Source organism: Ammodytes marinus, assembly GCF_949987685.1.
Source record: "Ammodytes marinus genome assembly, chromosome: 4".
In the NCBI taxonomy this organism is placed as follows: Eukaryota; Metazoa; Chordata; class Actinopteri; order Uranoscopiformes; family Ammodytidae; genus Ammodytes; species Ammodytes marinus.
Window position 1 is genome coordinate 26,729,567 of NC_137233.1, and position 26,922 is coordinate 26,756,488.

The window sequence follows — 26,922 nt, forward strand, 5'->3', positions numbered from 1 at the left end:
GTGACAGTGATAATAGCCTACATTATTTCACAATTTAGCAGGAGCACGTAACGTGAGGAATGAAACATACCAGAGTTTAGGGCGAGAACCCCAAATGGATATCAGTGGTGATGTGATGGGAACTATCTCGACGTCATTAGGCTCTTTGCCCTCTTTACGGACCGACCGTCGGCTGGTTGTCTTGGCAACCTATATACAGCCAGCAGGCAGCTGCTAAAGAAGTGTTATTTCGCTGTTGAACTGTTCTAAAGTTGTTTCCCTTTGTGTCGTCTGTATTTTGACAAGGCAACATTGTTGGTCAAGTAATTTAAACGGCCTGTTTTTGCAATGCCCGTGCCTAAGAAAGCTGTAGCACGTGGGAGAAAGGTAAATATTGGCGTTGTTTAGCAAACGTTAGCGTTAACTAGCTAGTCAAGTAATGTCGCTACGTCGCGACAACTGAAAAAAGTATCATAAAACATTACTGTGTCTGTGCGTCTTAAGGATACTCGCATGGATTTGATTAATCGCAGTTAAACATTTATTTATTTTATGTATTTGTTTTTATACAGGGCTCAACTGCTCAGAAGGTCCCTGGTGCGAAGTCAACCAAACCTGCAAGTAAGAAAAAGGTGGGTGCACTTTAAAGTCACAAAGGTGACAAATCCCCCAAATGAATAGCAGTTCTGAATTTGGGGCATCTGGCTGCAGTCGAAAAAAAAATGCGTTATTACATCATGCTGTAATTTTCATTTCAAATTATATATCTATTTTGTATGTACTTACAGGATGAGGAAGAAGTCATTGATGCAGGTGATGGATTGGACGACTGGGGGAAAACACTTCATAAGCCTCCAGATCAAGTGGAGCTCACTGAAGTTGTAAGTGGCTGGGGAACTTCATATCTCATGTTAAATACATCAGTATGGGCTGTGTTGAGGGAATTGGCTCAGAATTTGCTGTCTTTTTTCCAACTAGAGAAGTTCATTATCATCTTTTTGTTTTTGTTTTTGCAATCAGTTCCTCAGATTCATAGTGAGGCATGTGTAACCTACGCTGTTATGCATTCTTTTTTCTCCAAAATGATATCATTAGGAGATAAAAGAGGAAATGACAAGGGTCCTGACTGCAAACAACCCACATGCCCCCCAAAATATTGTCCGCTACAGCTTCAAGGTAAGAAACTTATATTCAGGCTTATAACTTAACAGCACTTACTTTACTGTAAATGCACCACCTTATATTTGAAGGTGGGGTAAGCGATTCCGCAGAATGTTTCCTGACAAATAACCTTTTGTCAAAATCTGTGAATATCTCCTCAAAATGTGAAGAAAAAAATCCGGTGTTAATACTGAGAGGCGGTTTCTTTTCAGCACAGATACATTACAGACAGTAGCCTATATTCCCTGAGTTTGGCAAAAGGTGATTAATCAACAAGCATTCTCCAGAATCACGTACCCCACCATTAAGACAATTTAATGAATAGGCGGAGTTGGTGTCTACTTTTCTGTTTAAATAATGTGTTTGATACCATGTAAGTAGTTTATTAGCATGTGTTTTCTTATCTCCTAACCTCGCACAAATGAACAGGTTTTTGCTGCTAGCTATCCCTCATATCACTGCTAATTGTCATTTCCAGGAGCGTTCTTACAAACTTACCAGTGCTGTGGATCAGATGGCTGTTCACTTTGTGCTGGATGGCAGCCTCCTGCATCAAGACTCTGATGAGGCTCGTAGACTGAGAGCCAAGGAGGGTCTCTCAGAGGGTAGTCACTGAAACATGCTGCCGTAATATTCTGTGTTTACAGAATATTCAAGGCATATCAATTATAGTTATCCGTAAAGCTGCACACATTGTTCCATTTGCTTTTGTTGCATGTAGTTCCATTTTCATCTTTGATGTAGTGCATACTTGGTGCCACAAGGTGGCACTTTCAGCATTTGCCATAACATTCAAGGAATGTCTAGAGTTCACATTTAAAAAAAGGGTTAGGGTTTATGTGTTCATTTTCTACACAGTCAAATTGATTCAATATGTCTAATGTGTCTAGAGACTGCAACAGTCGATACTGGAGCAGAACATGAGGACAAACCAGAACCCCCGGTAAAAATATTTTTTGTTGAGCAGTAGAACACTGGTTTTTGTTGGTACAATGTATTCCATTTTGAGCAATGCATGACATGGTGCTGTCGCTCTACATTTCCTCTTTGGTTTGATAGTTCATGATTATGACTTGAGCTACAGCATTTCCCCTGTTGGTTTTCATTAGGCAACACCTGTAGATGGAAGGGAAACGGATGAAGCTAGAGAAGAGGACAGACCGGACAGTGTTGCCTCCAAAGCCGACAAGAAGGAGCCAAAAGTTACCAACCAGTTCAACTTCAGTGAGAGGGCATCCCAGACCCTCAATAACGCACTGAGGGTAGGACATCTTTTTTTACATAGCAGTTAAGCTGACACATCCAACATTTAACAAGGCACCAAGGACTTGTGTGTTATAAAATATTCATAGTGCATTTCTATCGCCTCAAGAAGTTCAGTGGAGTCAATTTTAATTTCATGTAGGAAAGAAGCTGCCAGACTGATCCCCCTCCACGCAGCAAATTCCGTGCTATGGCTAATCAGGTAAGAGATGCCTTGATTTGTTTTGAAGATATGTTTAGGCCAGGCACACCCAGTTGAGCATCAGTGAATGAACATGCTATCAGGGGCTTGACTGTAATAACTCTATTCTCTTTACAGTGGGAGATCTATGACGCGTACGAGGAGGAGCTGCAGAAACAAGAAAAAAATAAAGAGAAGCAGAAAGCCGTACAGTCAAAGAAAGATAGTGACAAAAGCAAGAAGAAGGTGGTGCTGACAGAGACTCAGGTAAAGTGTTAAACCAACAATATACTTGCTGTTCAATCACACGTTTGCGTAGACGTAGGTAACGTATTTGTGCACATACTACTTGACTGCATACGGCACGTACAACGCGTTTTACTTATAGTTCATGGACCTACGGATGCGCAATGTTAATTTTTGAAGACGTGTGCAATTAGTGCTTCAAACGGATGCAGTATACGTGTTTATGTCGTATTCCGCACATGTTTGCTTAGTTAAGAGCAAGTATATTTACGGCTTTAGGGTTAAGGGTTAGGGAAACTGCAGTGTTTCCATCCTAAATTAAGCCATGTTTCTTTCATAGACTGATGAAATCACCAAAGTGGAAAAAGCGTCAAAGATCTTTGAACGAATGGTCAATCAGAATACACTTGATGACGTAGCACAAGGTACAGTATATTCTACAAAATATATCAAGTGTCACAATACTAGATTGTACCCCACTTGACATTAAATTGGTTTCACATTCTCTTCTCTTTTCATCTTTTCTGCTTGCCATCCTTCCACGCCTTTTTAGATTTCAAATACTTTGAGGATGCGTCTGATGAGTTCAGGGACCAGGAGGGTACCCTTCTCCCTTTGTGGAAGTTCCAATATGACAAAGCCAAAAGACTGTCTGTCACTGCCCTCTGCTGGTACGTTTGCTCATCAACACTGCCAACGTTCCCTTAATGTGATGTTCATTATTATTTATTGTATACCTCAATTATCAGTGTTTGTATTTCAAACAACATTTCATATATTAGTTCTGCTGTGAAAAACTAGTGTAGATGACTGATTGATGCACCTGTCATTACCAGGAATAAGAAATATCAGGACCTTTTTGCTGTTGGAATGGGATCATGTAAGTACACAGAATACAGTAACGTAAGGATTCATGAGAGAGCAGTTATGTAAACATTTTCGAGACTTTTTTGATTTGACCTTATTTATTAATTTTTTGAATTGTTAATTTCTATGGAGCATTTTATGTATTTGATATCTTTGCATCCTCTGTCCCCCTCACCTCTATCCCTCTCCCTGCCAGACGACTTCAGTAAACAGGGACGTGGCATGCTTGCCTTCTACTCACTGAAGAACTCTGCCTTCCCAGAGTTCATCTACCCCACCGATTCTGGCATCCTGTGTCTGGACATCCACGAGCAGCATTCCTACCTGGTGGCAGTAGGCTTCTATGACGGCTGTGTGGCTGTCTACAACTTGAAGGAGGAGAGACAGGACTATTTGTATAAGAGTACAGCTAAGACTGGCAAGCACACTGACCCAGTCTGGCAGGTGAGAGTAGGGGACGGTGAAAAGTTGGTTTCACGAATGATCATATTCCTTGTGTCTTCAAAGCTATTTTGATCATGCACAATGAATCTTTTTCACTTGCACTGAAACTAACCTATTTCTTCTGTTGTCAGTAGATTTATTTATTTAATCTTTTTGTATTCAGGTGCGATGGCAACATGATGACATGGACAATAACCACAATTTCTATTCTGTGTCATCTGATGGCCGAGTTGTATCCTGGACTCTAGTCAAGGTTAGCGAATGAATTATATTTATTTCCGTTTATTCTATTATTCTATAATGAAACTTTTAAGATTAAGTGCATCTATTCGCATTTTCAATTGTTTATGTGGTTTTTAACATTTGAGTGTGTTTATATCCATAATTTGCATGCATATACATAATTTATTGTATCACGCAGCTGTGTTTTCATGCCTACAGAACGAGCTGGTTTTTACAGACATTATCAGACTGTCATTAAATGGCACCGTGACTGAGAGCCCAGAAGTTGCACAGCAGCCCAGCATTGGTAAGGTCTAATACTCAGCATGTCATCTTGTGCATGTAAACATCTGATTTTAAAACTGCTGGCAAAATCCCACACTAAAAATACTATTTGATATCAGAGCAGATTTGCATTAATCTGGTACATCAGACTGTCTGTAACATTGAGTGTCTAATTAAAGCCTTGATGCCTCTTGTCCACAGCCTGTGGAACATCGCTGGACTTTCATAAACATATCGACTATCTCTACATAGTTGGCACAGAGGAGGGGAAAATACACAAGGTATGTGTCAAGGACTTCACTTTGGGGTAGATGACATAGGTCATTTTCTAAAATTACATTAAGCATTTTGTTACGTGACTCAATTGGATAGTCAAATGTCCAGTGGGAAAGGTAATCACATCATATTTTGTGATACAGTAACATAAAGATACTGTACATTGGCCACAGTAACAGTTATATGACTTAAACAGAGCTAAGATACACAATACATAACAAGATAATGTTTTATAGTAGGGAATCCGAATAATGATAAGGAACATTACATTACAACGTAGGCTATGCATTTTAAATGACCATACCAGTGGTTGTCCAAACACATCCTTGTATGCCTGGGTAAACTTACCAATAGCCACTAGTTAGTCGTCCCCACATGTAAGACAAAATGGTTCCTGAGTCATGTCTCTTAACCTCGCTAACCATAGAAACGAAAATGGTTTTAATATGAAAATAATGCACTACCAAAGTGAAACTCTTTTACCAGTGTTGACCATACAGCGCTGGTTTGTTGATTAGGATGACTTTTCAAAGTTCATCAAAAAATTCTGCTGATGTTGTTCAGCAAAATCTTTTTCCCTGACAAGTGTTTTCTTTCTGCACCATGCGTAAATGACATTAGGGTCATCTTGGGGCTTAACTCTGTCTCCAAGTGTCAGCTCAAAAAAAAAAAAAAAGGGAAGCTCATTTTGTTTGTGGTGCACTCAAAGATCCTGCTGGGCTTGCACTCCAGAGGGTGCACAAGCTAAAAGGTTTCCATTAATAGTGTGTGGTTGTGTGAGTCTGGTTGTACAATTGTGCTCATGTACTTGTGTATATGTGTCCACGGGGCCCATTGGGAGCTTTGTATGCTTGACATTAAGGGTTTAATGAGTCTCCTTAAACAGAGGCTCTCTCTGTTTACATCAGACAGCTAATAGTTTTTGGCTGGCCTCTTATCTTCTCTACGCTTTTCTTCTTCATGCTCTTGTTACCTTAGGAAGAAGACATTCATAAAGTCTCATTAGTTTGCAGTTAGTGTGCCCTCATTCTGTTGATTTGATAACCTTAAAGTGTTGAAACAGCTCACTGACTAATGCACACATCATTGCAATTGGCTGATGTTTATAAAAATGTAACGTAGTGCTCGAGGGAAGTCTATCCACCATGACCATTAAGAGAATACAGTGTCTGATAGTGAGATTATGGGAGTTGAGGTTTATTCCTGGCTGCAGGAAACGCAACACATGCAAGAGCACACACACATGCACCAATTTAAGACACACACAGGTAGATGCACACTGTACTGTTTAGGAAACAATGGTATTGTAAAGTTAAAGGACAACGCTGCATTCATTTGATCTTTTCATTATTATCAACATTTGATCCTAAAGACCAACTGATTTGGCTGCTAATAAATATTATCTGTGTAACTCCAGCTCAACATAGCCTGAGTAAGACACTCATTGATGTCCATTTACTTGTCCTGTTGTGTTCTCAGTGAAACCACAATTACAGTTTACACACATCAAGGTTCAGTGACATAAAAAAGAGGAGAGGAAACATGAAGTATGTTTCACCTAGCTGCAGATCAATAATTAGACTTTCAGTGCTTTGTACAGCTTTCCCTACACACGCTATCTTGTTGTTTTATCCTGGAGTGTCATTTTGATGTATTCCTTGCTGCATTCTAACTCTGCTGCTGTTTGTTGCTTTTGTAAACCATGTTCTGTCAATTGCAAACAAACTGTGGAAATGTATTGGGTAATTCAGCATTGAACCACAGTGGATTATTCCATTTGTGTTAAAACATAATAGACTTCTACACTCTTCATAACTTGAGTTTCCCATCAGCTGTTAAAGGAAAATTACATGAATAGTTGTAAAATGTCTTCTGAGGTGCCGGAGAGACCTTTGTCAATACTGCAGCTACTACAATAGGTATGTGTTGTTGTTGTTATTATTTTTTGAACACTGGGTGGCGTATTGGTACACAAGGGTAAATACGTGAGCTAATCAGTACAGGTGGCAGTGATTAGGGCTGGGCTGAGCACACAGTTTCTGACTATGTGGCCATGCACACACGGTTTTCTATTGCTTCTATGTTGCCATTTTAAAAGCCGTTAGATAAATAGTAAAAAACTTAGAATTATGCAAGTAGATGTAACAAAAGTTGACACTAAATATTAAGAAATAATTTTATTTTATTTCCTAGTGCTCAAAAACGTACTCAAGCCAGTTCCTGGAGACCTACAATGCCCATAGCATGGCAGTGGATGCTGTAAAATGGAACCTCTTCCACCCACAAGTTTTCATCTCCTGCAGTTCAGACTGGACCGTCAAGATCTGGGACCATACCTTCAAGTAAGACAACTGTGAAAAAGTGAATACTTGCAGCTACTGTGGATATGGATTCAACTAGCAAGGATAATGCATTTAACTAGAAGATATTATTTACAGTATTACGTTTTACTTCCCATTCCTCAGTAGTTTTCCAATTCTACGTTACTATCATTTAATTGATTGAGAAGTACAAAGCCATTAGTCATGATATGTTGTGGTACATGCCGGAAAATTTTTGTAGCATTAGAATAGTATAACGCTAATTATTATTGTGTAACAGCGCTCGCCTATCATCTCAGCAACTGAGGTTCCATCTCCAACACTGCTGGTTTCACTAAGTGAAAGTCAAAAACAACTGGTGGCGTGGGCTGGTGGGAAGCTGTTGAAAGATCATGTGCATGTTGATTATCCCTGGTTGGCTGAAACTTGAAACATGGCAGGCTGTATACTTCCTAGACAATGCTGTGAATAGTTACATAAGCAACTACAATGGTATGCTGTATTTATATTTTCAAGGTTAGCATACATGTTTTGTGTTCAGCTGTCTATGTACATTCAGTAAAATAGGGACGAGATAATCATTATTCCTGTAATCTTTCCATTCAATAAATAGTCAGTCTTTAGTCTTTATAACCTTATTATATTCATCATGGACCCAGCGTAATTGTCCTTGCTTATTTGACTAACCAGCAGGGCCTCCCACTTCCTGTCATCATCACACGCAGCTTGACTGAATAATGATAGTAATCATCTGCCCATTATGCGAGGGCGGAGACCTTCTGCTATCCCGGTGCCCAGGTATCCCACATCAACTCAGTGCTACCACACATTATCCACAGTAATCCCGCTGCATCTATGGTCGTGACACATATCGGCTCAAATGACCTTAAGTCAGAAAAGTCAGAAAGTCTTAAAACTGATTTTAAAGCCCTAATCGATTCCGTCTTGACCGCTGGGAAACAATGTATCGTCTCTGGTCCCATGCCTTCCCCTCGATTTGGTGACATCAAATTCAGCCGCGCACGCCAACTTCATGTTTGGCTCAAACAGTATTGTCTCTCCATGGGCATTCCCTTTGTCGACAATTTTAACGTTTTCTGGAACAGACCGTCTTTCTTTGCCAGCGATGGTTTGCATTTAAACAAACAAGGGAAACATCTTCTGGCCAGCAATATGCTCTTAACAATAAAATCGGTTCCTAGCGTCACTCCTCTTGCAAACTCTGTCCAGCATGATTGACTATCTCCACACCTGGTCAGTCAAGAGGTAGTTAGCTCACGTGACACAGCCTCCATGACCACTAGTCCCCATGCATCTAGCGCCCCCTCCAGGCCTGGAACATCCATTACTATAAAAACTCACCCAATCCCTGTATGTCAGTCTGTCAGATCATCATTAATCCCTCCTCATAGATTTTACAGGTCACGCCACAGACCACTTGGGATTACAAGTAACTTGAAAAATGTACCTATTATGTGTAATAGGTCAATTGTGTTGGACCACCCCGCTGTTGATAACCTGGACATGAGCATATCAAAGCTAAACTCACCAAACATCCTCAAAACAAGAAAGGGTTTGGGTTTTCTTCACTTAAACATAAGAAGTTTGCTTCAGCACAATAAACTAGACCATGTTAACATCTTAGTATCTCAGGCTGACCCAGATGTCTTGGTTCTGACTGAATCATGGTTGAAGAGCAGTACACATGACTCTATGGTGGCAATAAATGATTATAGTTTATTCAGAATAGACAGGACCACACGGGGTGGGGGAGTGGCTGTCTATGTTAAATCACATTATTCTGTATCATTACTACATGCTGTCTCTGTTCGAAGCTGCTTTGAATTTATTGCTTTGGAATTGTCTTTATCATCCAATGATTGTTTTGTTGTAATTGGTGTGTACAGGCCCCCTTCAGCAGTAAATAGCTCCTTGAGTGAGCTAGCACATTTAATCTCTCCATATGTAAATAGAGAGGTCATTATGATGGGTGATTTTAACATTGACTGGCTTTCTGGTGCCTCTGAACCTTTTAAAGAAATATGTAGCAACCTAAATCTTACACAAATAATAACTGAGCCCACAAGACCAAATCTAAAAAACCCAGCAAAATCAACTTTGATCGATTTAATATTATCAAATCAAAGCAATAAAATAGTTTCTGCTGGTGTCTTTGAGCTTGGAATCAGTGATCACTGCCCGGTGGCCTGTATCAGAAGTATTCATCTTAAAAAATCTCAACCCAAAATCATCATTAAGCGTAATTTTAAAGGTTTTAACGAGCAAGCATTTTTAAATGAACTCTATCAAAGTGACATTCATCTCACAAGTGAAATATCTGATGTGGAATTGGCCTTAGAATTTTTCACCAATACTTTCTCCTCCATTTTGAACAAGCATGCACCCCTTAAAAAGCACAGAGTAAAAAATAGATCAAACCCCTGGTTCACAAATGAATTGTCCGATATATTTGCAGAGAGAAATAAAGCATGGTCCCTAGCTAGACGCTCTGGTGAAAACTCCAAGTGGACTGCTTTCAGACAAATCAGAAATAGGTGCATATCCATGGTTAGGAAAGCTAAATCAGACTACTACCTCGAACTAATTTCAAACTGCTACTCCAACCCTGCACTATTTTGGAAGGCTGTGAATTATAACAAAAACAATTCTAGCACTGTTCCCAGTCAGTTAAAAATAAATGATCATATTTTAAATGATCAGAAAGAAATTGGTTTAGCTTTCAATAAACACTTTATAGCTGCTGGTAAACTCTTTCACAATGGAGTATCTACGCCTTCTACGCCTACCACCACGAGAAATAAAAATAGCATACCACCTGTCTCTAAAACTCCTCTTTTCAGCCTTGTTCAAGTCCCAACAAGTATTGTTGTAGATGCGCTTCTTGCCATCAACCCCAGGAAGTACATGGGAGAGGACAATTTGGACCCATTTTCAATAAATCTCTCTGCACTTATCATATCAAAACAAATAACCCATATTTTTAATCTTTCCATCTCTTCTGGTATTGTTCCTAAAGTCTGGAAAAAAGCTCACGTCATTCCATTACATAAAGGGGGTGACAAAAGTGATCTTAACAATTACAGGCCAATTTCCAAACTCCCATGCCTGGCAAAAATTCTAGAATCAGTCATTAATACTCAGTTGAAATCCTTTTTATCCAGTGCTTCCATTTTGAGTCCATTTCAATCTGGTTTTAGGGCAGGCCACAGTACTATATCTGCTGTCACTTTGGTCTTAGACAACATTGTTACAGCTATCGATAAAAAAATGCACTGTGCAGCACTTTTTGTTGATCTGTCAAAAGCTTTTGATACTTTAGATCACCATTTGCTTTTAGAGAGGCTGCATGAAATTGGTTTTGATTATTCTACATGTAGCTGGTTTAGGGACTATCTCTCTGATAGACAGCAGTCAGTTAAGCTGGGAAGCTACCAAACTGAGTTTTTAACAGTTACAAATGGTGTTCCGCAGGGCTCAATTTTAGGTCCAGTCCTATTCACAATTTACATCAATAACATTGTTTCATCACTACAAAACTGCCATGCCCATTTGTATGCTGACGACACTGTACTGTATTGCATTTCTGATTCAGTGCAACAATCTGTTCAGAACCTACAGAGCTCTTTTAACACCCTGCAGAACTGTCTAGTGGATCTCAGGCTTGTCCTTAATATAGAAAAAACAAAATATATGTGCTTTTCCAGAGCAAGAATTACACATTTTAATGATCTTATTATTCACACAAATAATGGATCTCATATTGAAAGAGTCACTGAATATAAATATCTTGGCATCTGGATAGATGAAAAACTCTCTTTTACATTTCACATAAAAAATCTTGTCTGTCGTCTCCGACAAAAGATTGGCTATTTTTATAGGAATAAAGCCACCTTCCCGTTGTTCAGTAGGAAAAGGATTATTGAGGCAGTTTTTATGTCTGTCCTTGATTACGGTGATGTGGTTTATCGGCATGCATCTCGTTCATGCCTTAAACTCCTAGACTCTGTATTTCACTCTGCTTTGAGATTCATTACAGGAGATGCTTATGATACACACCATTGTGTTTTATATGAAAAGGTTGGGTGGTCCTCCCTTAAGGAGAGACGTGATGCACATTGGCATATTTTTATATATAAAGCTCTGACTGGAAAGCTACCACTATATTTGACAGAAATGCTGCTTATTTCAGATGGGCTTTATCAAACCCGCTCAACTGACATGCTCATGTTATATGTCCCCTATGCCCGGTCTGAGCTTGGTAAAACCGCTTTTAGCCATAGTGCCCCTGACTCCTGGAACAGCCTACAACATACATTTAAAATAAATACACTCATAACTGTTAACCAATTTAAAATTATTATTTTGAATCAGCCCCTCTACACTTGTAACTGTTTTAATTAGGCTATTATGTCTCTCATTCAATTGATCTGAATGTTTTAAATTGTTGTTGTCTGTGTGTGTGTGTGTGTGTGTGTAAACTTGTTATGTATTCTCATTGTATATTGTGTATATGTACAAACTCGACGTCATTGTAAAAGAGGGTCACCCCTCAATTGATCTTTCGAGGTTAAATAAAGGAAAATGAAATGAAAAAAATGAATGAAACATGGTTTTTTAAATTATCCACAAAATGCCAGTAGATGCGAGACAAATTGCTTCCGGTAGAGAGTCTGATTAGATCAAATAACTTCCACAAACTTTACTACACGGTTCAGAGCTGCATGAAAGCTTTACACCGAAAAGTGCTACTTTTGTTTGACGGCTAATATAGCCTGTAAAACTGTCAGATTACTTTTTCCACTCCTGAATCGAATGGGTTTGTACTAGTAGAAGAGACTTGTATAATGTCTGTTAATCACACAAAGGCTTTGCTCGATAAATTTGACTCAGCCTAGTGACAAACCTGGACATCATTTATGAACCCTAATAGGTCTGTCTCTGAATTTACTGTATTTGCAGTGTCATTTTACTGTAAAATGTCCTCCCTTCAAAGACTGGGTAAGATTTATAAGACTTTTGCCCCTAATTTCAGACATATTCTACAAACTACAGGAGTGCATGTTATTTATCAAAGAGGCAGCATCTTGCACACAATCAATATTCGAACATCGGGAAGGGTGAGGAAGGTTCCCTCTCTCAGGCCAAACAGTGATGAAATAGATGTGGTGTGTACTGAATAAATCAACAAAAAATCACAATATATACAAATTGTATTGACAAAATGAATACATGTAGATTGTTTGTTTGATTCCTTATTCTGAGCTTGCTGATGGTAGACATTTGCTATGCTTTTTTTAGCTTTGCTTCTTAGAATAATACGCCTTGAAGGCCGTCTCAGATGTGTGTTGGGTAATTAGTTCCTGTCCTAGTATGTCAAACACAGAAATTACCCGCGGATTGCTAGTGCAAATTGCATTCATGCATAACGTATGTAAGTCTGTCATTTTGTGTTACCAAAGTTGCATCCTATTGACAGAGATTATCTCTCTCACTCACAGATACACTCCTTACCTTACTTATCATCACTGATAACTGATTTTCTGCCGCTAAAAAAACGTCTTGGAAAAAATCGCAGATGTAAAGCTGCCTTGACTACAGAAAGAAGTTACTGTGTTATTGTTACAGTATATCAATAATCCACAATCGGATAGGTTGAGCAAACAGTCACCGTCATATGGATTATATGAATGATCATTCTCAGACTCTAGACTCTATTGAAAACACCAACTGAAGCTGTTCATTCTGGACGTCATTGAATTTCAGAGACACACATCAATTCATGCAACATAATGAAAAGATGTCCTGCCTGACCTTGGATGTCTGTGTGTTTTCCAGCACTCCAATGTTCACCTTTGACCTGAATGCAGCTGTTGGTGATGTTGCCTGGTCTCCGTACTCCTCCACTGTATTTGCTGCTGTCACAACAGATGGAACAGTAAGTGTTTGTCTAAACTTGGACATTTTGCATCCTATAGCTTGACTTAAGAGTTCAGAAGTTCACTAAGCTTGTTTTGGCCTTATATTACTAATTAATTATTTATTATGTGTCTTAATTAAGAATGTCAGATCATTTCTGCACTGTCTACATGGGATAGAGAATGTGGGGCCTGGCAATACATTTGATATACAGTATATGGGGTAGACAAAATCATAGAGACACTTAATTGTGTTACTGCTGCCACCAAAATTACCATACAGCTCAAAGACAGTCTAAAAATACGTGAATGCTATAATCCTCATGAATGTAGGATTTATTACAGGACTTTAGAATTAGAGTGCATTGGTTTCAGCAGTTTACCTAACAAACTTGCACCTGAGTGTATGTCAAATGTTGTTGTTTTTTTCCTTCAATAAGGATTATAAGAAGGGACACATCATGTGATTAAAATATCTAATCAATGATATTATTTTAATTGAAATATAAGATATTTTTGCGTAAGGAGGTGATATAAGCTGACTTTAAAACCAGTAATTTCAGTCCTATATTAGGGCCTATATGATGCTTTGCCTGAAGGCTATGATTATCACCACACCACATCTGCTGTAGATAGATCAAGCTCGACACTTACCTGATGGAATATGTGAAATCACAATCAGGTGTCCCATCTACCACCTGCCACTCACTTCATTATTGTCTTTATAATATCGTTACAAACTCCAAACCGTTACTAAATTCACAAGACTAAACCTTAGATTAATGCGATACAGTGTCAGGAAATCAAGTTTTTTTTTTTCAGAAACAGCTTCTTGCAACAATGGTGGCTCTCTGCCCTGTCAGTGGTTATTGATTCCAGCCTAAATAAATTTCAGTGGACGCGGTGGTGCTTATCTCCACATATTTTCTCAGTATGGCTGCAAGCTGTCCCCATCTGTTTGTCTTTGCACCAGTCTGCGTCATGCTTTAACAGTCCAGAGTGTTGTGTCTGACACATTTCCTGTCCAGTGTGCCAAGTGAGGTTGAGTGAGAGTGACATAGAGGAAATGAGAGCTGAGCAATTTCAGAGACACCTTGTGTGATAATGTGTGTATGTGCATCCCGCCCTCTTCAGTGGAGATTTCCATAGGCACAATGCATACTGTTGCATACCCATTGTTATAGACATTATTTCACATCCAAATATCAGTGTTGAAGATATGGAAGAGAGGAATTGTCAGTAAAGTATACAAGTTGCAGTTAAATGACTGGTTATGCATACAGCTGACGTTTAAACTGAAAAATCAAGGTAAATGAATTTGCTGGAAAGCAAGCTTCCAGGAGCTATTAAAAAACTCATTAAATGCTCATCACTTGGAATATATCTTACAAGCACAAGATTCTCTTCTTTTAAAGCAGCAGGAAGAACTAGAATTTTAAATTAGAGTCGATCTAGGTCAGTGTGTCTGCTCCATTTTTTTTTTCTCCATGTGCTGAACTCAAAACTGAACCATAATTCCTGTCTAATTAAGGATGTGCTTAGGATAAACTATCTATAACTTTGTTGATGGGAGCTAGATATTATATTTAAGTACTATACTATTATTTACTGAAATGCCAAAGTTTGAGAAAGTGTATCTGTACAGTGTGTCCAGATTTAAATTGATAAGTGGCTAAAATCTCCTTGACATTTGGTCGCTGTCAAATCTTGAATAATGACTAGGTTTTTTTTCAGAATTCCCACAGTTGTGACAGTGCATGTTGTTATTTGTTTTGCAGAGTCTATTCAGTACATGTGTTGTTTTCAGTGATGAGTGTCAGATCAGTGTCTCAGCAATTCATCATCTCTAAAAATGCTAGACTCTGTGTACCATGCAGCATTACTGTTTGTCTCAAACTCTGGCTTCCAAACGCACCATTGTAAATTGAGAAAGTTGGTCTGTCTTCCTTATACACCCGTAGGATGGAACACTGGTATGTTTCTTTAGAAGGCAATTTTGCACGATCTGCTTCCTTATTTGTTTTCTCTAATGGCTCCTAGAACAAACACTGCTCGCATCACTCGGTCTAGCAGTTTTATTTTGTATAACGTTCCTCGGACTCGCACTACGTTTGGTGAAAGTGCCTTTACATTTTTTGTCCCCTCATCATGGTTTAAACTACAGGAACACCTTAAACTGGAATCCCTTATCACCATGAACAATAACAAAAGCAGGATTAAGGACTATTTAACCACAAACTGTACATTCCCGGTTACTGAACACTAACTTAATGCCAATGAGATTGATGCTTGTGACTTTTTTTTTAAATGTATTGTGTTTTGTGTCTTGTTTTAAGTGTGACATATTTTTTTTTTTTTTAAACTTATGTTTTTAAGAGATTTTGAATCTCAATGAGAATATTCCTGGAAAAATTAAGGTTAATAAAAATATAAAAATAATATGGCTTGTGTGCTCCTAGAGGTGTGCTTTAACGTTGATGACAACCTGGCCTGCTGCTATTGCTGCCACACAGCAGAGAGAAACGGTGGTGTATGTGTGTCTGCATGTCTGGTGGATGCACATGTTCAAAAGGATAATGACTTGCCTGACAGGCTGTGGTGTAAGAATGACACTGATTTGTGCAGTGCAAACAAGGCTCTCTCAGTTCTCTCTGTCTTTGCCTCTCCATCTGAGCTGAGGAAACAAAGTGTCAGGATAAAATAATGAGATTTCCTGGCTTAACCCCGAGTGATTTGTTGCCAGATCCATATGTGCTGTCTGTGCAGCTCCTCTTTTTTGCAAATGGACTGCCACATACTTACATAGTAAGTAGACCTACATGAGCTCACGCTAGATTCATAGATGTGTTGCCATCACAGCATCAAACTAAAGCAATTAAAAGTCCCTACTTGATTTAACTAATGTAATTTATTAAAGCCTCTGGAAACCTTGTCTGAAATAGTAAAAATCAATGCTACAAAAGTTGGGTGTGTCAATAAGCTTTTACAAAAATCTGGTTGAAAATAAATGTTCATAAATAGGCCTATTATAAAAACTAGTTAAAAAAAATCTTTTTTACTGTCTAGACCATTTGACAGGACTGCATTTGGCCGTATCAAACGGTCTCTATGGCAACAGTCATTGTTTTTATAGAACGTTTGGGCAGATAATTGCCGGGATTGGTTCAAAATACTTACTCAGTCATAAGAACCAGAGCATACCCAGCTGCGTCTAAACCGAATAACTATAAAGTGTATCAAACTGAAATGACAATATCTTTAATTTGGATTGATAAATATGCCAAACTTTTTTCAGATTCTTACTATCATGTCACTAATTACCCAGATGACATAGTTAGAAGGGTTTTGTGGATTTGGTTTGACAGGGCCTTTAAAATTTAATTGAGATACAACATGTTATGCAATATAAGTGATAAATTGAAGGCATTTGTTCCACACAGTGAAATGTATCTCTGCTCTGTTATTGTGTGAATTACAAATGTAGTCAGTGTGCAATGCTATCAGTCATGACTATTGTTACATTAGTGCTTATGAATTGAAAGCAAACACACTGCATATAAAGCCTGTAGTGATGGAGGTCAAAAAGTCATACCCTGGTAGAATATAAATAATGATTGGTTACATCTGTTGACTGCGATACTGTGTGTGGAGCTGGTACACTTTATAGACAGAACCCTGGTGGTCATCTTTCTGGCAAAAGGAGTGGGCTGTGCTTTGAAGTGGGATCATTTACTGTAGACATATTTCTATCTTAGACTGATCTGCACTCATCTGGTTCCTTCTTGATAATGATGCCTACAATTTTGTATTGGAGCTGCCCACACACGTACGGACAGAAGTGCACACTCATTGTATCACTGCGAACACCCTTCCTTGCACCAGATGGTCAGGCTTGCTACCCTGCCGAGGCTTATACCTGACCACCTCCTTGTCATGTAAAAGACACAACACAAGCACAGGATGTGAAAATGCAGTTTGTAACAACAGACTTGACTTACACACTGGCCTTTGGTTAGGTTAAAAAACCAAACCTAATAGTATGATGGTCAATACGATTTCTCTTTAAACCCTGAGTCAGTGTTAGTGGTACTGCAATACTCCTGAAATGTCATTTAATTAGAAGGTCAGAACTGTTAAATCCACACACATTCATTTTTTATATCACTTATCTTTTTCAGGTTCACGTATTTGACCTCAACATCAACAAATATGAGGCCATCTGCCAGCAGCCAGTGGTGGCCAAAAAGAAGACCAGGCTGACTCACATTGAGTTTAATCCCATCTACCCTATCATCATAGTGGGCGATGACCGAGGCTATGTCACCAGCCTCAAACTCTCACCTAACCTCCGCAAGAAACCAAAGGTAAGAGTCTTATGAAGTCTTCCTTAAATTGGTATTTAGATAAACCTGCCTTTCTTAATGGACCTGCTTTACCACTCTATGTTTCTTTTGCTGCTTTGTCTTCATAATAAGACTATTGGCAAATACAAATGGACGGTGCCCACATTGACATTAGGTACCAAATCTTGTACCACTTTCAGCACTATGGAAAAATGTGTTCTGCAGTGTTGCCAGTGCACTTGACTGGGCTGTTATATACCATCTTCTCTGTAAACAATCTCCAAGCATGTTTGCCCTTTGTGCATTATTTATGATTGCCACTTGTTCCACATCAATGAAAGAAATCTGATAAATCATTCATCACAGTTGAGTCCTGACCTCAAGCTAATTTCACCAAATGACAATTGAACAGAGGCCACAGTTCTCCCCCCTACTCAGCAGCTCATTATGAGCATCGGTAATCACTTGTGTTTCTTTCTCCCCTGCTCATTTTGCCAGTTAACAATAAGCCACAGTGAAGTCGAGTGTTCTTTGTAATTGAATAAGGTTGCTAATAAAGATAACTAAAAGGAGAAGCAGAACATAAATAATTAGATATTGGAAATTAACTCAAATTGATGTGAAAAGTGAAATAAGAGACAGTCTTTAGGTGGCCTATCACATAACCATTGCCACACTGGTGTCAAAGGTACCAATGGTAAGGACATGCATCTTTTCCACAAGTCAACCCGCCATCTGTCAGTCAAACTATCAAATATATATGTAAATACATAATAGGAAGAGAGAAAAAATTAAATAAAAGAAAGCTATAATACATTTATTTTTCAAAGCAAGCTGTAGCTAGCTACACAGTGAAAGAAATGTCCACTTCAGCCCATTCACAATGATGAGTCACTGAAAGCTCTGTTAATGAGCTGTGGAGTAATCACAGCGGCCCTACTAAACACAGGAGGGGAAAAAATGGCACACTGAGTCACAACACTTTAATCAGAGCCCATTTACAGTCAGCTCTGTTGCCTCTCCTGTTTTCCTTTGTGTTCTTCACATTGGTGCATGTAAACCAGAAGTGCTTTTAAAGACTAGACTAACCAACATGTTTTCACATCATGTTTTTATGCATTATACAGGGTTTTCTCGTGTCTGGGTGCAACACACATACATACAGTTTGTATGGATAAAGCATAATAACACACACACACACACACATCCAGTGCTACATCATTAGCGTCCTCAGACTGTAGCGTACAATTGGGAAATAATTGCAAATTTGAACACCACTGTCAGGGCTCAGCATTTTGGAACTCAGTGTGGCAAATTAGTATCAGTCAAAAACACCCACAGCAAATATTATCAATGAAATGTCTTATTAAATTGGCACAGCAGCCCACTAAAAGTAACACAATGGGCCTCCTGATGCATTAATATATCCAAAACATTGTTGCAGTGGCCTAGCAATTCAAACTATCATACGAGTGTGTTGTACTATTTGGAGGGCATTCTATAAGACTGGTGGTGATGCTGTCCAACTTTTCAACCTACTCTTGTCCTGTGGTGCTCCTAAAAATAGTGCTAAAAATAGTTTTAAATAAATAGTATGTGCTTTAACGTTAAACCTCTATATACTGTATGTGTCAGAGATTTGCAATGGGATTTACCCTATATCAGCATACTACTCTAAACGCTGTGCTGAACTCAGCAGTTATTCCCCAGTTACTTTCCCAATAAGCCTAAGGGCTACACTAACTAATGAGGCAATTTCAGGTGTGCAGGCGGTTATGCTGTGCATACAGAATTGTAACGGCCTGTGGGTATGTGGTGTTAGTGTGGGTCTGTCTGGGTCCAAGTGCCTGTGTCCCATGTTACTCGCTAGTTCCATACTTTATATGATTGAGAGTCTGGGGTTTTGAGAGACAACAATCTACTGCGATAGATAAAGTTTTGCAGTCATCCCACTGGAGTTATATCCGGTCTGAAAGTGTGTCACAAATCACATAATGGCATACAAAGTACCTGATAGTACACACACTCCAAATTGTCATAATCTTTTAAACATGCTGGGCCATTGACAACAGATGGGGCTTCCAATCTGTTTGCATTACTTTTATACAGACAGAAAAAGTCTAGGATTTGACTGCTTCAGTAAGCAAACCAACAAGGAAAAATAGGAATTAAGAGAATAAATCAGAACAGAGGATTACATCCCGAAATGTATTGCATTTTTATTAATTTCATTCATTTCAAAGTTGTATTAACTTCAAAGCTGGTTTGTGCCTTGTCAGCCAGTTTCCCTGCTGTGGAGGAAGCTTTATTGAGCCGTTCATCATGGCAGAGATATTATGTTGCAGCAAGATTTGTTGCTCATTCGTTGCAGCTATCTGTCTGGATCAGCCCCCTCACAGTGTCAGTAAATTTGATATTTTCCAAGCTTCAAAGGAAGATCGAGCAAGACCTCTCATGTGTTCAACTGTGTTGTCGAGAGAATCACTCTTTGTCACCTACTACCCAAACACATGCAACTCAAATACATTATGCACATTGTGTACTAATGTTTAAAGCATACCAATCTAATGGATAGTATACAAGATTTAAATGTGCTGTAACTGCAGCTATGATACAATGTGTCATGTAAGGACATCAACTTTAAAGGTGCATTTTATTGTCAAAGCCTTGGTAGCACCAACTACCATCCATCCTTTGCATTTCCATCGTTGCATTTTGGTATGCTAGTGTCCATTAACACCCCACTTGTAGGCATCTTGGTATTTTGAATTGTCATATTTCCTGTGTATGCATGTTTAACACACTAAGTAAAACTAAATGTTGCTTTTCCTGCTCTAACAACATCACCATGTCTGCTGTGAAAGAGGTTTGACACAGGAAACATCATGAGGCGGTGTGTTGGATGTCTTGGTGATAGAAGGACAGTCAAATGCATACAATCCTTAACTAAACATCATTCAAAATGTCATTACCAAGTGACATCTGATTTGATGGTTAAAATCAGGTGAAGCTATGTTGAACGATAGGATTGAATCGGCACCTTTAATCTTCAGTCCAATTCGGTTTGAGGAAAGCCTGTAACATCAACAAATTATCCTTGATAACGACCAGTTAAATATCCTTTAAAAAAGGTAGAATAAACTCCTGCAGAAGGAAAGGACAAATGTTGAGCAATATAACACAATACCACAGCTCTTATCTAACTGGCCTTTCTATACCCAGGAGTATTTAATGGGCCAATAATAATAGCATGCCATGAACTGATCACTGTGAATTTGCCCTTTGCAATTGTGTCATACAATATTAATACCATTGTGCCCCTTAGGCAGTTGCTCCATGTCTTCCAAGCAAATTTCACAATTTGGTTAAAAAAAACGTATTATATAACGGAGAAATGTAACCACTCTGCTACTGACCTTAAATCCATTATAATTTCTATCTGATTGTGTTGTTCCCTCGTTAACTGCCTTCCTACTTGGGGAGCAAAAGTATAAGAAAGTAATACTTTTATTTCCCTGTGTGTCTGTGTGTGTGTGTGTGTGTGTGTGTGTGTGTGTGTGTGTGTGTGTGTGTGTGTCTGTCTGTCTGTCTGTCTGTCTGTCTGTCTGTCTGTCTGTCTGTCTGTCTGTCTGTCTGTCTGTCTGTCTGTCTGTCTGTCTGTCTGTCTGTCTGTCTGTCTGTCTGTCTGTCTGTCTGTCTGTCTGTCTGTCTGTCTGTCTGTCTGTCTGTCTGTCTGTCTGTGTGTGTGTGTGTGTGTGTGTGTGTGTGTGTGTGTAGTTGAAGAAGGGTCAGGAGATGCCTAAGGGTCCAGAAGCGGAAGTGGCAAAGATGGAGAAGCTCCTCAGCCTGCTGAGGGAACCAGAAGAAAGCTCAGTTTAAAGTATCCACTATGGCCTCTCTCCCCAACACAGCAACTTGGTACAATCAATTTATTTTCATTCATGAAAAAAAAAAACTTCTGTTGGTCAGTGTGTGCAACAGTAAACCTCATCAACATAACAAGAAAACAATTTGTATATGTTTATTAAAAATGTTTTCTTCTGATCTCTCTTAAACTGTTAATAAATTATTCATATTCAATTAATAATGCATTTACTTATACAGCACTAATTGATACATACTCAACAGGCAACATTAGAATTCCATTTACTTGACTGGCCCTTTTCTGCAGGGATTTATTCAACTCATTCTGTATGTATTGTACGTAAGTTGATTAAGCAACAAATGTTGAAGGGGGAGAGTTACTGCAAGGGAACAGGGTGATAAATTAGCATAAAATAATGAGTATTTATGCAACATATCCAGATGCCTTTTCTTGGCTGGCACACGCCGTCCTGGGCAACCACCCAGAGGCTAGCTGGGAGCCTTTTAATATCCTATCTGCGGGGAGAACTTTGATTTGAGTCATTGCAGTGTCCATCTTTATTTTGCCTTTTTCTCCATTCCTCTCTATCTTTAATGATCTGGTCCTTTAGTGAAGTACCACCTAGTGCTTTGGTGCTCAACTGGAATCAAATGTTCCCACAAGGATCTGGGCGCTCTTTATTTCTACCTCTGCAACAGAGAGTACATACAGCAGTCTCTCCAGCAAGTGTTATTCATTACTTCATCTCCAACAAGTTTAGTCAGACAGTGCTGCTGAATTACCTCATCTTTACAGACAATCTGCAACAATTGATTGTGGCTAGGGGTTAGTAATGGAAATACAGCTGTGACAGTCGCAATATTACTGCAGTAATGGGTTGCATAAGGCAGAGTTGGTCAAAGAACTGTTTGTTCTACTGTTTTCAGGTTTGTTTATGTTTCATGGCTGCTTTGCATTTTGCTCTACTGAGGCTATTGTACGAGGAGAAATGACTGTTTCTATGCTGTGAGTCAAATGCAAAAAACAATCATAACAGTTTATTGTGTCGTCAAAGTGTTATTACAGCATTTGTTAAATTATTCTGATGACCTAATGAACCAATCCCAGTATAAATTAGGCAGTGCATGTATTGTTTTCTGTCTATTTCAGTTTACCCAAATCAAATTGCTTGTTGTGGCAGTGTAGGATGTTGCAGGATACAGTACATTGCTGTCTGTCTCAGTACAATGTTGGTAACAACCACTGGATGTAGCAAAGTTGGAAATTTCAAATCCTACACAATAGTATCAACAGTTTCAACAGTCATTAACAGTTTACATGCTTAAATATTGATAATTTGTGGTGCAACGTGTGGGAAATATGGGCAATTTATGTTTTACGATCTGTATAACTCCATATGTCAAATCCCTCTGTATGTGAGCGACTTCTGATTTAGTCCAGAGGGAGTGGGCCATCACGGATAGCAACCAGCAGATGCTAGTTTGAGAGCCGTATTGAAGAGGTCACAAATCTCAACTAAGCCTCTCTAGTCCTTATGTAACACCCTCAGAAAAGCGCTATGCTTCATACATCACTGTTATATATGAGTGACAATGACACAGGCACTTCACACACATGCTCAAGTTCTCAGCAATAGACTGGATTTTTCCAATCTTTTTTTCAGGAGAGTTTGAATTGAGAGAATATATATTTAGAAACCTGCAACAACAGGCCATGCTGTCTTTGTGTACTGGACATTTCATTTCTCTCGGTCTCTGTGTCCATGCAGCAATGTCATTTTTCTTCAGGCTGAGTGTTGGTGTTGAACATCTGCATTCCTCCATACGCTTTGTCAAACCAAGGACTATATCTGACAAGTGATGGCTGATTAAAAACAGTTCCCTCAGTCCACAACTGTTCATCCTTAGTATCATTGCAAGGCCCTGTCATTTTTCAGGCATCCGATCGGCAGCTGACTTAAAAAGCCAAGACAAGCCTGATCATTATTGCTTGCCGTCAGTGTCATTGCTCACACACTCCCCTTTCCTCTCCTGTGGAGGAGTGCACTCGAAGCCATCGCTCATTGTTACATTTGACTCTTGAACTTTTCTGCAGTCAAGAGGTCAACAGGTACTTGTGCTCGTTGATCTGCTGGGTTTGTCCTTCCCTGGGAGCCAACACGGGCAGCCTCTCCGGGCTGGAGGGGACCGTGCAGGCTCGGCAGAGGATCAGACAGAGGAGGAGGAGGAGGATGGCAACGAATGTGTTGCAGGCAATGGCCACCAACGCAGCTGTGGACAGTCCCTTCATGCTCATTTCAGATTCCATGGTGGAGACTGGCCTGCAACGCCAAGTGTTGGACAATTTAAAGATTATTTTGAAGTTTGTTCCATGATGTTGTTTGTTAAGTATAGTGAATCAGGAAGGCTGTAGGACTATAGGATTATGATTACTCATGTCCACAGATGGACTGAACCCACTGTGTTACCATCACATTGAAAAATGCCTTAGATATTATGAGTCGAAAAGGGTCCGTAAAAGTGGTGTGTACTTTGGCACGATGCACATTGTGTTTAGCCAAATATTTAGATTAGACAACAACAGGAAAGTCAGCCTGTAGCTCTCACCTCAGAGATGGATGTTTACTCCTCAATGCTCTGCTTCCCTTTCCAGGGTCTTTATGGTGACACACCAGCATACAGAGGAGCCTCGCAACATTTTCTTGAGACGTCGATATCACAGCAGTATGCACAGCACACTCAAAATACGATTCCAGTGAATGCCTTCCAGTGTCTGTAAGAGAGGGACGAATCGAACAATGAGTTAATAATTGAATAACAAGCAGAGTATGAGATGGGAAACAACAAGAAGCTGTTTGTCAGCCAGTAAACAAATTAATCTCTATCACATCACATATCAACATTCATTGATAGCTGCATTGTTTATCTTTGGTGACTGGAAACTGTTCAATTACAAACTATTCTAAGAAAAGCTTTCAGGGCTCATTTTTAGTGTTCCTTTGAAAAACAAATGGTGAATGAAGACGAGATCATGTCATGCTCATTCTTGAACCAGCAGACACATCTTAATGAACAGCGAAAAAAACATTTTTTTCGGATTATAGCAATAACGGCAGTAGAGCATAGTTTAAATCAGGTGTAACCAAACGTGCCAAAGCAAAAAGTCTGTATGTTTTTATTCCAACCCATTGCCACAGCAGGTTATTTTTATAATCAGTTCTTCCCCTCAGCTTGAAGAACTACTTTAAGGGGGAGTTGGCTGTCGGCACATTCCTGACATGGCTGGATTAGCATCCAGAAAAGACAGATCCGACATTTTGGACTATCTGTTTAAGAATCTAGGTTTAGAAGCTTCATTATGGAAGTTTGTAATCCATACTAAGGTTATAGTGACTCAATTAACCACAAACTACCACAAATTAGGCATCATTCCAGCATAAGAGTAATGGTTGGATTGGAATTTATGGAACTTGGAAGCAACAGACATCCAGCCATGATTGTTGGCCACCCTAGTTAAAGATTAATCGGATTGAGGTTATCTGAAGACCAAATACAGCCACCTCAAGGCAGCAGATACATGCTCCATCTGTAGTTTGCAATTGGAGTAATGTGCATTTTCAAGTCAAATAAGTATACACCCCAGAGCCACTGTGTTTAGCACAACCACCAATAGGCAAGCTACAAAATAACCACACACTATTCACAGGCAGATGTATTTAAACATGTCCAACTCTGCATGTCACATACACAAATATTTGTTCCTCTTTTAAGAAATTGATCCGGACTCCTACTCCATTACCATTGCCTGTGCTGCTATTGACATGATATAACCTATGTAAATTAGGATGGATGGTTTTAGTTACTAGCCCAAAACCATCCATCCATATATAGAGTATATCTATCTATATATCTATTAGTCTGTCTCTCCAGCTATCCATCTATCCCACTCTTTCACGCACTCCTCACTCTTGATGTGCTCATCCTTCTGCATTATCCCTCAAATTACCATACTGCAGACTCCCCTCATGCTAAGATGGATGTGCAATATCAGGAACTACTTTGAAAATTCACTCATTATTTTCCCATTTAGTAAATCAGCATATCCATACATTTGCATTGGAATAACACTCGCAATGTGAATAGTTGATGAATGTATGCACAGTGAGTGAACGGTGTTTACCTTGAGAGTGCCTATCGAGTCTGATTATTTCGAATTCATACCAACATTCAATCAAAACTGTGAAAACAAATTGCTGAGTGACTGTGCTTGTGACCTGCTGGATTCAGAAGATTACTTGTTCAATTGATCTAAGAAATTTGAGTTTCTGAATGATTTTAGATATTATTTTGATTTATTATTGTGCATTCTTCTGATCCTTTTTTTACTGAAAATAAATTACCATTTACCTATTCAATTAAGAGATTCGTAGACACCAAACCCACAACATACCCATCAAATTGTATTACAATCAGTCATTTTGAAGGCAAAGCTGCAACAGGACAGAGAGTGGGAGCTTTAGATTTGGATGAATACCTTGCTCATTTTGTATTGGCCTGAATGTGCAATTAGAAACATAGCCATAAAGCTCAACAATGGTAGCCCTTTCTCACATGTAAAAGAGTATAAGTCCAGCATCTTACCGTCAGCTAAACTCCTCTACAAAGGTTGTGAATCAACAAATCAGCAGATGTTTTCACTTGAATCTCTCTCTTCTTTCTATCACTGGATCTGTAATCCATTTGCCTCTGTTTCTCTCTGGGTTAGATCTGTTGGGAAAACACCTCTAGAATGCTTTACTTTAAAGTCCCTAAAATACCCATAATCAGCCCCTGTCAATCAGTCTAATCTGTTTATCGTATGCCCTCTGCCTCAATGAATGTGATTCCCCCAGAACAAGTAATGGAAAATCTGACAAGCTGATTTTATAAAGTTACAAGAGCGTTAGATCTGGCAGCAGCCTCCAACCCAGGGAGATTAGGGAGGTTTGTTATGCATTACAAACAATTTAAAACTTGTCCCTGAGGATTCAGCCATTGCAACCACAGATCTATCTTTTTGTTACTATCACTTCATTCATTCTTTAAATATTTCTCATTTTTCAGAGGCTCAGGTTGCCTCAAGTCTTTTGGTCACATATGGTCATATACCGCAGTGTCTGGATTTTAATTTTGGCTCACCTAGACATAAAGACGTTTAGATTTTTCTGAGATGTGACATGCCAGGGAAAAGTCTTTGATTGATACTAGTTGCTCACTTACCCCATGGGCTCAGTCACTTCTCGATAAATATCCAGCTGAACAATCCAGTCATCTTCCAATCCCCCTTTTCTGTTCACGTGGAAAACAATTCCTTCTTCAGCTGTCTACCGGGCTCTTCAAACCTTCTCTCATCTCCTCCTCTGCCACTGTCTCCCCGTCTTCCTTTCCTTCTCCACCTGCTCGGCTGCACCACTCACACACACACACACACACAACTGACGACAAGGAAGGACCGCACAATCGCCTGTGAGAGAGCTGTCCAATAACAGACACAC

At 39.2% G+C, this 26,922-nt stretch overlaps 1 protein-coding gene across 1 annotated transcript; it reads left to right on the plus strand.

Moving 5' to 3' along the window:
* Positions 1–327: 327 nt before the first annotated feature.
* dnai1.2 (dynein, axonemal, intermediate chain 1, paralog 2) lies at positions 328–21,411 on the plus strand (the record flags this gene model as incomplete). Its single annotated transcript, XM_080026616.1, has 20 exons — positions 328–366; positions 552–611; positions 768–860; positions 1,075–1,155; positions 1,619–1,745; positions 2,031–2,083; positions 2,250–2,402; positions 2,546–2,605; positions 2,723–2,851; positions 3,171–3,255; positions 3,384–3,501; positions 3,667–3,710; positions 3,894–4,141; positions 4,305–4,394; positions 4,583–4,670; positions 4,850–4,929; positions 7,118–7,266; positions 13,102–13,201; positions 17,360–17,545; positions 21,302–21,411. 20 exons carry the CDS (start codon positions 328–330, stop codon positions 21,401–21,403), a joined length of 2,085 nt encoding a protein of 694 aa, XP_079882742.1. The 3' UTR covers positions 21,404–21,411.
* Between the last annotated feature and the right edge of the window lie 5,511 nt (positions 21,412–26,922).